General features: G+C 41.5%; 1 protein-coding gene across 2 annotated transcripts; it reads left to right on the forward strand.

The window, feature by feature from the left end:
- Positions 1-101: 101 nt before the first annotated feature.
- Pjvk (pejvakin) lies at positions 102-9,341 on the forward strand. Of its 2 annotated transcripts, none has more exons than XM_005065125.4 (6): positions 102-2,319; positions 3,048-3,243; positions 3,980-4,121; positions 7,215-7,332; positions 8,737-8,835; positions 9,033-9,341. In XM_005065125.4, exons 1-6 carry the CDS (start codon positions 2,109-2,111, stop codon positions 9,323-9,325), a joined length of 1,059 nt encoding a protein of 352 aa, XP_005065182.1. In that variant the 5' UTR covers positions 102-2,108; the 3' UTR covers positions 9,326-9,341. The 2 variants fall into 2 exon arrangements, with proteins under 2 accessions (XP_005065182.1, XP_040601585.1); XM_040745651.1 differs by having other exon boundaries at positions 2,191-2,319; positions 3,065-3,243.
- Positions 9,342-12,614: the final 3,273 nt, after the last annotated feature.

A 12,614-nucleotide genomic window follows, 5' to 3' on the forward strand; every position in this document is an offset into this window, starting at 1 on the left:
CAGTCTGCGCTCTTCCCAGCTTCCAATACTTATGCTCGTCTGGCCCCGCCCCTCATCCCCTAGGCCCCACCTTCATGCCAGTCCAGGCTCTTCCCAGTTCCTGCCTGCGCCCCGCTTCTGTTCCCTGGGTTTCTCCTCCCGCCTTTAGTGGCGCAGAGGCTCAGTCCTTTGTCTTTAGAGGGAGGCCCTTTCCGGTGAGAAAGCTTCTAGTAGGCCCAGAGCTAGCATGTGTGAGGAGCAAGGAAGAAATATTAAGGGTTGGGTTACTTCAAGAAAGGTTCTATAATTCCGAATGTAAAATTGCTAAGAAAATTCCGGATCTCGTCCCCAAAACTTGAGACCCGGGAGTGTCGGCTAAAGGGGCAGCAAGCTATTCCAGGACAGGCTGGTTTAAGAGTACTGGATCCCTGAAACCCTCTCCTGCCTGCCGGTCTCCTGTGGTCTGCAGGCTTTAGGACAGTGCTTTCAACCTTCCTAATATTGCGACAGTTGAATACAGTTCCTCAGGTTGTGGTGACCCCCAACCACAAAATTGTTTCGTCTCTACATAATTTTGCTGCTCTTAAGAATCTTAATGTAAATATCTCATATGCAGAATATCTGATATGCAACCCCCAAAAGGCTTGCGACCCACAGGTTAGGAGGCTGCAGGATTCCGGATGAGTCCAGGGAGGTGGGGTGCACAGTAAAGATATTTAAACCAGTTAGTTTCCAGGATCGCTCTTCCCGCCCCTGCTGGCTTATTAAGTGAGGAATGAAGACATTAGTCCAGGATGCTCTGCCTTCAGAGTGTGTTGTGGGTGTGTCAAACAGAGATACAGCGGCGAGGTTTAGACCTTTGTGAACTCCTTTGCACAATGACACCTGTGCTTACTTACCTGATGCTCGAAACTGAATTCTAAAAATGTCCTCATGAATAAACTGCTATCAGTTATTTTTTAATACAATTTTTTTAGGTCAGAGTACGAAAGTAGTTGGTTTTGTGACAGAAATTTGGTTTTGGGTGCATGTGAGCCCAAATACTTGGAAGCAAGTAAAAATATCCAGAGTCGAATCAAACTGAATTCTACTGGGGCTTAGGTTAAACCTATTTTCTCTTCCTTTATTTCTACATAAGGAATATAGGTTACTACCCAATAATGCTATTACGCTCATTGTGATGTAAGGACCAACTTCAAAATATGTCAACCACCTATGGCTATACAATATCTCAGTATAGATTTATATTTTTAGAATTTAATTTAAGTGGGTACACAAAACTCCTTGAAAATAAGCCAAAACTTTATGTAACTATTTTTCTAGGTAGGGTGATTGGGACACAACAAAAAGGAGGTAAATTCAGCAGAACTCTATCAGGTGATGCCGTTTGAGCCATCAGTTTAAAGTAAGAGACTGCCATAGTAGTTTTTAATACATAATGCAATTTGTAACTAAAAGCCTTTAGTATTCTATAGAGAGCTGCTTACAATTGTTCCTTTGTATTCTGTGAATTCATATTTGGTATTAAACACATAGTTTTATATGCATACGAAATCCCAGTGAGAGAAATGCTCATGTAATGATCTGTATACTGTGAGGATTCAAAAGTGCTTTTCTGTTGCCAAAACTCACCTGCTGAACTGGTGAAGGGATTCCTTTTGGATAATGTCCACCCTAGATCGCATCCAGGCCTAATGTTAGGGCTCAGTTGCACTGTTTCCCATAGGGCTTTATGCTCCTTCCGAACGAGTTTATTGCTTGTGGCAGAGCACCCTCAATTGTGGTGTCCTTAAGGACATTGGTCGTATGTTTGAATTCGCTTTTTGTGTGTGTTTTAGTTCTGCAGACTGCCATTCCCAGTTAGACTTGCTTTTGGCGTATCGTTTTACACTGCTGTCTATTATTCATTACCTGAGTTCATGAGGGGAGGCAGTGTTGTGAACTGCACACCGGTAAAGTTCCGGTGAGAGCATGCTTTCTACTTCTAACCTGCGCAACTGGATTTAACATCGAACAAGGCTTAGTCTGGTGTTGGATTTTCTTCGTCCAGAATGGGTTCGTAAAAAGTTAATAATAAAAACATGGATTCGTTGACTGAAGGTCGCAGTCGATGACATCTTGATATTAATATGTTTGCTGCTGCTACCAAGAGCTTTGTTAAGCAAGTTGGAGATGGAGGGAGATTAGTGCCTGTTCCGAGCCTCAGCGAAGCAGACAAGTACCAGCCCCTGAGTCTTGTGGTTAAAAAGAAGCGGTGTTTTCTGTTTCCTAGACACAAATTTACCTCAACTCCTTTCACGCTTAAAGATATCCTCCTAGGAGACCGAGACATTTCAGCTGGTAAGTTTAAATGTTTGGGAGTGACTCCATGGGGCTGTATCGGTAATACCCTAAGGAGGTTGTATGGATTAACTATATTAATAATACACATTTTATGAATAAAATTAACTGTTGTGTTACAGTATCATTAAGATGAACAAGGCTTAAGTGTTTATAGCTTAAAATCTCTTATTGCTTAATTTTAAAATAAATTATAAGTTGTTTTTAACTAAATAGACCAACAAAATGGTATGTTTTGTCCTGTATAACATAGAATATTACTTGATCTTACCCATTTCACATGATCAGTAACTGGAAGTAATTATTTTACAGTTTATTGCAATAGGTAAACTCAGGTTTTACAAATGTGGGTGCTGGGGGATTAAGCTCACAAGCAAGCACTTTACCTACTGAGCCATCTCCCAACCCTGAACTGTGCTTTGAAAGCTAGATTATAAAATAGGCATGATGCTAGTCATTGGCTGTGGACACTTGTTCATCCTGATTGATATATAAGTATTCTGTTGTCTGAATGGAGAATTTAAGGTTTTTTTTTTTTTCTTTTAAGTATCCTGTCATTTTTTTTTTGGTAGTAAAATTGCTTGAAATGCTACTATTCATGTGGCTGGAAATGCTGTCTAATTAGCATCTGGGCAAAATAATTTTTCAGTCATGTTAACATGATACTATATAAAGTCTGTGTGAGATGAATTTGATACATTTAAAAATATTAAGTTCCGTCTCCTAAGGCATTTCATCTTATCAGTTACTGAATTATGAAGATGAGTCAGATGTCTCCCTCTACGGAAGGCGAAGCAACCATATTGTGAATGATGTTGGGATTAATGTTACTGGGTCTGATTCCATCGCAGTCAAAGCTTCATTTGGTGTGGTAACCAAACATGAAGTGGAAGTATCAACATTACTCAAGGAAATTACTGCACGGTCAGTACAAAGATCCTAGTGTGCTACCGTATTCTCACTAAATGATTTAACTGTATCAACTCCATTGCAAAGATTGCTTAAAACGTATGGGTTATATCTTAGAAGTTAATTTATATTTTCCCTTCATTTGAAAGACTACATATTAGTGGCTAATTACTACCCCAACCCAATTTAAAAAAATCATTTGATAAGCATTTTCAGTTGTTTCACAAAACATCACTCTGGTTCTGAACAATTTACTAGATCATTCAATTGAAATAATACAGACAGAACAGAGCATTCTATAGAAACAGGAGAGTCAGGTGTGGTTGTACATGCCAGTAATCCCAGATTCTTGGGAGAGTAAGACGGGAGAATCACAAGTTCAAAGCCTGTTTGGGCTACATAGTGAGTCAAGTCCTTCTTGAGCAAATTACTGAGGATCTGTCTAAATAAAGAGGGAGTGGGTAGCTGGGAGGTGGCTTGGAGACAGAGCACTTGCCTAGCATGCACCAAGCCCTGGGTTCAGTACCCAGTTCTACAAAACTACGGCCATGCCTGAGCTCCACAAAACAATAAAACCATTGGCGGGAGAGGCACATTAGTTAAGTGGTTTATATTTTCTGATTTGCATTATGCCTGTCTCGATTCACACTTACTTAAGATGGGCCATGAATAACACAACAGGTACCTTCGGTTCCGTATAACCACCTATTAAAGCATCTTGTACCTGTGTCTTTTTTTTTCATTATTCTAGAAAAATTAACTTTGACCACAGTTTGATCCGCCAATCAAGGAGCAGCAGGAAGGCTGTGCTGTGCGTGGTCATGGAGAGCATCAGGACCACACGGCAGTGCTCCCTGTCTGTGCATGCTGGGATCCGAGGCGAAGCCATGCGGGTAAAACACACTCAGGGCTACACCAGTAACTCCAGAGTTACTACGGGGTTTTAAAAAGTTACCACTAATGGGTTTGTGCCTTTCATCAAAGGCAGAAAAGAAAGAGCCTTGGTTGTGTAGGGATTCACTTCAGAATCAGAAGACCAGCCAAGACAACGTGGGCTCTAAACATGTGTAATACAATATAAACAAGCCACTAATCCTTGTGAATGCATGTATATACTGGAGTCCTGCCAATTAAATAGTACTTAAGTGTTGTATTAAGAACAAAAAGTAAGTCTGGATGTTGTATTCTTTGATTTTTTTTTAAGATTTATTTATTATATATACAGTGCTGTGCCTGAATGTATGCCTGCAGGCCAGAAGAGGGTACCAGATCTCATTACAGATGGTTGTGAACCACCCTATGGTTGCTGGGAATTGAACTCAGGACCTCTGGAAGAGCAGACATCTCTCTAGCCCCTTCTTTGGCTATTTTTAAATAATGCAATTAATACTGAATTTTTAAAAGTTGAGTTTTTTTACTTTATTTATTTTGTGTTCTTCATGTGTGTGCAAGTGCACACATGCCACAGTGTCCATGTTGAGGTCAGGAAACAAATTGTGGGGCTCAGTTTTCTCCTTCCATATGTGTGTCACAGATGGTGCCTTTATCTGCTGAGCCATATCACCAACCCTGAATTTGTATTTTATATGGAAGCGGTTTTTCTAATTAGCATTGCCAATAACCAAATGTGCTTCGTTTTGTGTAAATCCTTTTAAAAGTTAGAAATCAGAAAACTGGGGCTGAAGAGATGTCTAGAAAAAAAAGTTAGTGGAGGCCAGCCTGGCCTGCAAAGTGAGTTCTGGAACAGTCAGGCCTGCTTCACAGAGAAACCCTATCTCAAAAAACAAAGCAAAATAAAGAAAGTTCAGAGAACTGGCTTCTCTTTGACAGCACCCAGATTTGGTTCCCAGCACTCTCTTGTTGGCTCACAAGTCCCAGGGATCTGATGCCCTCTTCTGGCCTCTGCAGGCACTGCACATACACGATGCCCAAATATGCATGCAGCACTCACACATATGCATAAGATAAAAATAAAAAATCTTTAGAAAAAATTAAAAAATAGAAAAGTATTTATATTGTTTATCCTTATCAACCAGTGATACCTACTGCTGATTTGATAGATTCAAAGCCAATTGTTAGGTGACATTTTATTTATAGTAAAGGAAATGAAATTATGATTTTGCAGAAAAATGGATAGAACTAAAAATTGTCAAGTGAAGGCCAGATGTTGGTGGCACACACCTTTAATCCCAGCACTCGGGAGGCAGAGGCAGGCGGATCTCTGTGAGTTTGAGGCCAGCCTGGTCTCAGAGCGAGTTCCAGGACAGCCTCCAAAGCCACAGAGAAACCCTGCCTCGAAAAACAAAAACAAACAAAAAAAAAACAAAACAAAAAAAATTGTCAAGTGAAATAAGCCAGACTCAGAAAGGCAAATATTGCATATTTTCTCTTATATGTAGAATCGAGCTTTGAGTGAGTGTGTGTGTGTGTGTGTGTGTGTACAGGTCATGAAACAGAAAGAAGGCCATGAAGGGGGAAGAAGCGGTTGGGGGAGGGAGGAAGGAGATGGATGCACGCGTATGAACGAGAAGGGAAGAGTGCACGGGGGCGGAGACCAGCCTGAAGGTGTAAAGGGGAGGGCAGTGGCTGAGGACAAGTTAGAACAAAATGCATCCCCCACACACAATTATGAAAACCATAAATTTGTATACTAATTTAAAGTGGGATGTTGGATGGCTCTGTCTGTAAAGCACTTACTTGTTCTGCTTGGGGATCTGAATCTGACCCCAAGCAACAGGATGGAAGCTAAGTGTTACAGTGTGTGTCTGTGATTCCAGCACAAGGGCGGTGGCAGAGAGAGGAGAATCTCTGGGGCTGACCGGCCTTCTAATAGTCTTACCCAATCAGTGAGCCCCATGTCCAGTGAGCGACTATCTTGGAGAGCGATAGAGGAAGACACCTAACGCTGACCTCTGGCTTCCACATTTATCCACATGCATGTATGTTGTCATGTACCCACATGCATGTATGTGTGTGGCATGTGCATGGGCACACACATACAAACACATCCCCATGCACATGCCACACACATAAGTGAAAAAGAAAGAAAAACAGAAACACTCACCTTGTACTTGTTGAACACAGACTGGGGCTAGCAGAGGCTGGGTTGGTGGAAACAATGTTATAGTTGAATAGGATAGGAAAATTTAGTTCTGGTGGCCCATGGCACAGCAGAATGAAGACAATTAATAAGGATCCATATTTCTCAAAATGATTAGAGGAAAAGGATGTACTTATTATAAAGAAGTAGTAAGAGTTTAAGGTGGTAGATTAATGCACTAATTACCCTGAGTTGATCACTGTCCAACGTGCAATGAACCAAAGCATTGCCTTTCGTAGGTGTGTTGCACAAGGCTGTCTTGTGATCTCTCTGCAGGCACAGTGGCACGCATACCACCCCACACACATCCTAAAGAAATACCTCTTAAAAATACGGGACTAAATCTTTTCAACCCTCTCCAGTTGTAATTTAACATATTATGCATAATCTATGAAAGACGACCAAGCCATTTCAAGGACACTAGGTGCCTTCTCATAGAGCTATTCCATTGTATCCCTCACTGCATTACGAGTATTCTGTTCAGAATCTACATTCAGATATCCTCCGAATTCTGATTAGCATCGGTTGTTTGAGGGGCACAAGCTGAAACGCTTGATGGTGGTCATTTTGGTGACTGGGAAAGCTGCCTGCTGCTGTGGGGCTTCTGAAGTAGATGGGCAGAGCTAAAGAAAAGGGTTTATGCAAGAACACTGTGGTGACATTAATCACTGACTTCAATCCTAAAGTGAGGGAGCTAAAAGGTCACCAGCCTAGATCATGCATGGGTGTCCAGCAGAAGGGTTAACTGAGGCAGGGCAGCTCTTTATTTGAGTAGGTGGTTGTGTTTTGTTTTGGGTGGGTTTACGGGAAGTTTGTTTCTTGAACAAGCTAATCCTGCCCTGTTATGCTGTGTAATAATGTTATTTTATCCATTTGCTTATGGCAGTTTCATTTTATGGATGAACAGAATCCCAAAGGAAGGGAAAAAGCTATTGTTTTCCCAGCACACACAACTATAGCTTTCAGTGTTTTTGAACTCTTCATTTACCTGGATGGTGCCTTTGGTGAGTAAAAGATACGTCTGAAACTCATGTGACTATAGTTTTAAGTAGAATGTGATAGGAATGGATCCCTCCCTCCCTCCCTCCCTCCCTCCCTCCCTTCCTCCCTCCCTCATCTTTGTCTCCTTCCTTATCTGTCTCCCTTGTCATTCATGATTATAGCAGCACGATGCATTCAGTATGGTCAGGCTCAGGCTAGGCTGGAGGAAAGCACCCCACCTAATTTCCCAACACCTCTTTTGTGCTTCTTAGCGAAGACTCCATACTACCCCACTTACAGTTACAGGTTAGCAGTAAAACAAGGTCCAGGGACAAAATATGCCTTAGCTTTTGTGGGAAGGATAATAAATGACTTCTAGTAGGCAGCTTATAGAAGTGGCAAATAAAGAATCTGAAGGCAGTAAGATGTCGAAAGTCTCTGGTGCCCAAATGGACAGCATGAGTTAATAATCAGTCAGTCAGTCAGTCAATCAATCAATTAATCAATCAATCAATCAATCAATCAATCAATCAATCAATCTATACCTGCTTAGATATGACTTCCTAGCTGTATATTCTCTTAAAAACAATAAAAGAAACACTTTGGAATGATAAGTGCTTCCTCTACAGCTGTCATCTTAGATGGCAGCTCAGTGCAGCTCACTTTAGCTTCTACATTTCACAGGACTTTAACGTTAGTTGATTGCCAGTCAGAACAAGATCAGATGTAGCCCCTAAAGGACCAGGCAAGGGAGTCCCCTAGTTATGGTAATTTACATTTGTAGACTTTCTTTGTTAGTTTCTGTAGTCCTGGAGAAGGGGGGTTAGGAAGTCTAGAAATGAAACTACATTTTAAGGAAACCGAACTTTGACTCCTGTAGCAGTCAGGTTTTGCAGTTATACTGACTGTATCGTAGAGAGGAGTATAAAATGGCATTCATCAAAATGCAATCTATCTGTGTGCACATTCTTTGGTCCTTCATTTCCAGGATTCACGCTTTAGGTACACTGATACATATCACAGTGGCAGAGGAACAGGGTCTTTAGCTCCTAAAACAAATATCCTTGGGGGACCCAGTAGTGGTACATCCCATGAGCACCGCAGAGGAGGAGAGGCATGATGAGTGGGTAGCTCTGGGCATGCAGTGATCTCATATTTTAAAGAACTGTGTATGATATGGAATTGGACACACAAGGCCTGTGTCACACAGGCTGGGTACGGGTACAGGCTGGGCTGGAGGTGTGTCACTGTGGTCACTATATGACTTTAATCTCTCAACTTTGTACTTGTAAATGCAATCTTTCCCTCAAATGTGCAAAGTTTAACTTTATTTAAAAACAGTGAATTGCATGTGTGACAATTCATACACTCTATGAAATACTCAAGTATCAGTTAAGTTATGGTAACATCTCAAATTTGTTTTGTAGACCTTTGTGTCACGTCAGTGTCAAAAGGAGGATTTGAAAGGGAAGAAATGACAACCTTTGCCATGTTCTACAGACTGAGAAATATGCTCTTTGAAAGAAGTATGTCTGTTGAAGGGGGTTTGTGAAGGCATTCTCCTGTGTCAATATGTGAGGCTGCCTAACTCACTAACCCATCAGTTAACACGGTTAAAGCCCAATTATTTTCTGATGGATGGTTGGGACTGATACCTTTCTAAATCCTGCTTGGGTTGCACAGTTGTTTGGACTTCTAACACATTTTGGGTTCTGTTTTGCAGATAGGAGAGTGATGGATGCCATCTCTCGTTCCCAGCTTTACCTGGACGACCTCTTCTCTGACTACTATGACAAACCTCTCAGCATGACTGACATTTCACTCAAGGAGGGGACTCACATTCGAGTGAACTTACTAAACCACAACATTCCTAAGGGGCCCTGCATACTCTGTGGAATGGGGAACTTGAAAAGGGAGACGGTTTATGGCTGCTTTCAGTGTTCTGTGGATGGAGTAAAGTATGTGCGGCTTCATGCAGTCCCTTGTTTTGATATTTGGCACAAAAGAATGAAATAAAAGGAAAAGGGAATAAGCTTTGTTGGTGGGTTTTTGTTTGTTTGGTTGATCGGTTTTTGGAAACAGGGTTTCTCTGTGTAGTCCTGGCTGTCCTGAAACTTGCTCTATAGACCAGGCTGGCCTCAAACTCAGAGATCACTTTGCCTCTGCCTCCTTAGCACTGGGATTAAGGTGTGAGCTACTATACCCAGCTTGATTGGTTGGTATCTTTGTTGGTGTTTTCTGTACTACTGTTACACAAGCCTTCCTTAAATTGTTTAGATTTGTTTGGATGAATTTTTTTTTAAAGCAGAAGGCCTTTTAGGTAGCATTTTCCATCCATGAGGTAGAGATGATGATGATACCATTGTCTTTCTTGTAGATTGTATGAGGGTTAATAACATTGCTTATATAAAATAAAACTTAATTATAAAATTCAAAGAAAAGCACTCTTTCCCACTTGGGAATCAGTGTATGACGTTAAGTAACTTTCTATATTTAAACACATTTTAATTCAACAGTTAAAGATGACACGTGGGCACAAGTGGTTACTTGGGGCCCTTTAGGGCCCTAGGTTTAGTAAAAGGAGAAAAAATGTTAATAATTTAATATATTCCTAAATGTTTAATCGTGGTATCAGATTTAAACCACTGAGTTCAGCATGGGGCCCTGTTAATTCAGTGTAACTGACAGTGGCAATGGGCTGCCACTCTACCTACCAATTTTGCTTTGTAATGCGTGCCGTCACTTTTGAGGGAAACAGGACAGGCCTATGTCTTTGGCCATGCTTAATGTAGTTTGTTCTCAAATTTCTTTTGGGGATTACCTAGGACCTTGCTCTGTTATCAAAGTTGGTCTTAAAATCCTACCTCAACTTCAGGAATAGGTGGGTGATAGGCATATGTGGGCCCGGATCTTTTTTTTTTTTATCTATTTTCTAAGATACCTGGAATTTTCATATACTGACAGCTAAGTAATTATCTTTAAAATTATGGATTAAATGAATAACAGTGTTCACAGTTAGAGTCACCCAAAGGTATAAAGCCATCATGTAGATACAGAAATCAGCACACTGCCCATATGTAGAGTGGTTACGATTTATATTTGAAGTGTTATTTAAAATATAAGTTTTCCATACATGTATTCATTTAACATATCTACTTTTCCTTTCTTCTTTTTCTCCTTTTGTTTTTGTTTTTCCAAGACAGTGTTTCTCTGTGTAACAGCCCTGGCTAGCTTGGAACTCACTTTGTAGACCAGGCTGGCCTCAAACTCACAGAGGTCCGCCTGTCTCTGCCTCCCAAGCACTGGAATCAAAGGCGTGTGCCACCACCGCCCTGCCTCCTTTCTTCTCTTTTAGATAGAGTCTCATGAAGTTCAGGCTGTCCTTGAACTCCCTATTAGTCCAGGGTGATGTTGAATGCCTCATGTTCTTGCCTCTGCCTATGAGTGCTGGTATTACAGGTGTCTGCCACTGTTTCCAGATTGTATGGTGCTGCGATTGAATCTGATCTTCAAGCACGCTCGGCAAGCACCATTTACTGAGGCACCACTTTTCCAGCTAATGTATTCTTAGCTTTTAAAAACAAGTTTGGAAGTACTCTGTGAGTTCGAGGCCTGGTCTACAGAGCAAGTCCCAGGACAGGCTCCAAAACAATGCAGAGAAATCCTGTCTTGAAAAACCAAAAGAAAAAAAGAAAAAAGAAAAAAGAAAAAAGAAAAAGAAAAAGAATGAAGAAAGTTTGGAAAAGCACATTTCACATTTCAGGGAACAGAAAAGCTTTACTCTGAGCTATCCTGCTTGACCATCTAGATCTTTACATGTTCCAAGTGCCTTTCCTTTGGCATCACATGAGCCAGCATCTCTTCTCTACTCTTAACAAGTTGGACCACATGACTGTTTTGACTATGATTCAAAACTAGTACAGCAAGGTGCCTTAGGATTTCTATTGCTGTGAAGAGACACCATGACCACAGCAACTCCTTTGTTTTTGTTTTGCCTCATGAAGTTCCTTTATTTTTTTGTCTTTTTATTTATTTATTTATTTATTATTTATTTATTTATTTATTGGTTTTACGAGAAAGGGTTTCTCCGTATTGTTTTGGAGGCTGTCGGTTCAGCCCGGCCTCGAACTCACAGAGATCCGCCTGCCTCTGCCTCCCGAGTGTTGGGATTAAAGGTGTGCGCCACCACTGCCCGGCTCTTCTTTTTATTTTTAAATTTAAATTAGAAACAAGGTTGCTTCACATGTCAATCCCAGCTCTCTCTCCCTCTCCCTCTCCTCTTCCCATGCCTTCCCACCAACTCCCCTCCCCCAGTACCCATTCCTTTCCCCAGGGAGGAAGAAGCTCTCCATGGGGGAGGTGTCCATAGTCTGTCATTTCATCCAGGGCAGGGCCTAAGCTCTCCCCTAAGAGTCAGGGCTGAGAGAGCATCTCTCATTGTGGGATCAACACCCAAAGTCCACTTGTATGCCAGGGATAAATACTGATCTACTACCCAAGGCCCCATAGATTGCCCAGGCCTCCTCACTGACACCCACATTCAGGGGGTCTGAATCAGTCCCATGCTGGATTCCCAGCCATCAGTCTGGGGTTCAAGAGCTCCCCCTTTTTCAGGTCAGCTGTTTCTGTGGGTTAAACCAGCCCAGTCTTGACCCCTATGCTCATCAGTCCTCCTTCTGTCACTGGGTTCCTTGAGTTCAGCTCAGTGTTTAGCTGTGGGTGTCTGCCTCTGCTTCCATCAGTCATTGGTTGAAGGTTCTGTTTCCCAGACTCACTGGCACTCCCCTGATCCATGTCTAAAATCCATATATGTGTGAGTACATACCATGTTTGTCTTTTTGTGACTGGGTTACTTCACTCAGGATGGTTTCTTTTAGTGCTGTCCATTTGCCTGAAAATTTCAAGATTCCATTTTTTTCCACTGAATAGTACTCCATTGTATAAATGTACCACATTTTCTCTATCCACTCTTCAATTGAGGGGCATCTAGGTTGCTTTCAGGTTATGGCCATTACAAATAATGCTGTTATGAATATAGTGGAACAGATGTCCTTGTTGTATGAATGTGCATCTTTTGGGTATATGCCTAAGAGTGGAATTGCTAGATCTTATGTAGGCTGATTCCCATTTTCCTGAGGAATCTCCATACTGATTGTATGAGTTGGCACTCCCACCAACAGTGGAGGAGTGTTCCCCTTTGTCCACATCCCCTCCAGCATAAACTGTCATTGGTGTTTTTGATTTTAGCCATTCGTTTACAATAACTCCCAAACTCCCTTCTTGTATGGACTACCAAAATCAGAAA

Source organism: Mesocricetus auratus, unplaced genomic scaffold (genome assembly GCF_017639785.1).
Source record: "Mesocricetus auratus isolate SY011 unplaced genomic scaffold, BCM_Maur_2.0 Super-Scaffold_100004, whole genome shotgun sequence".
NCBI lineage: Eukaryota > Metazoa > Chordata > Mammalia > Rodentia > Cricetidae > Mesocricetus > Mesocricetus auratus.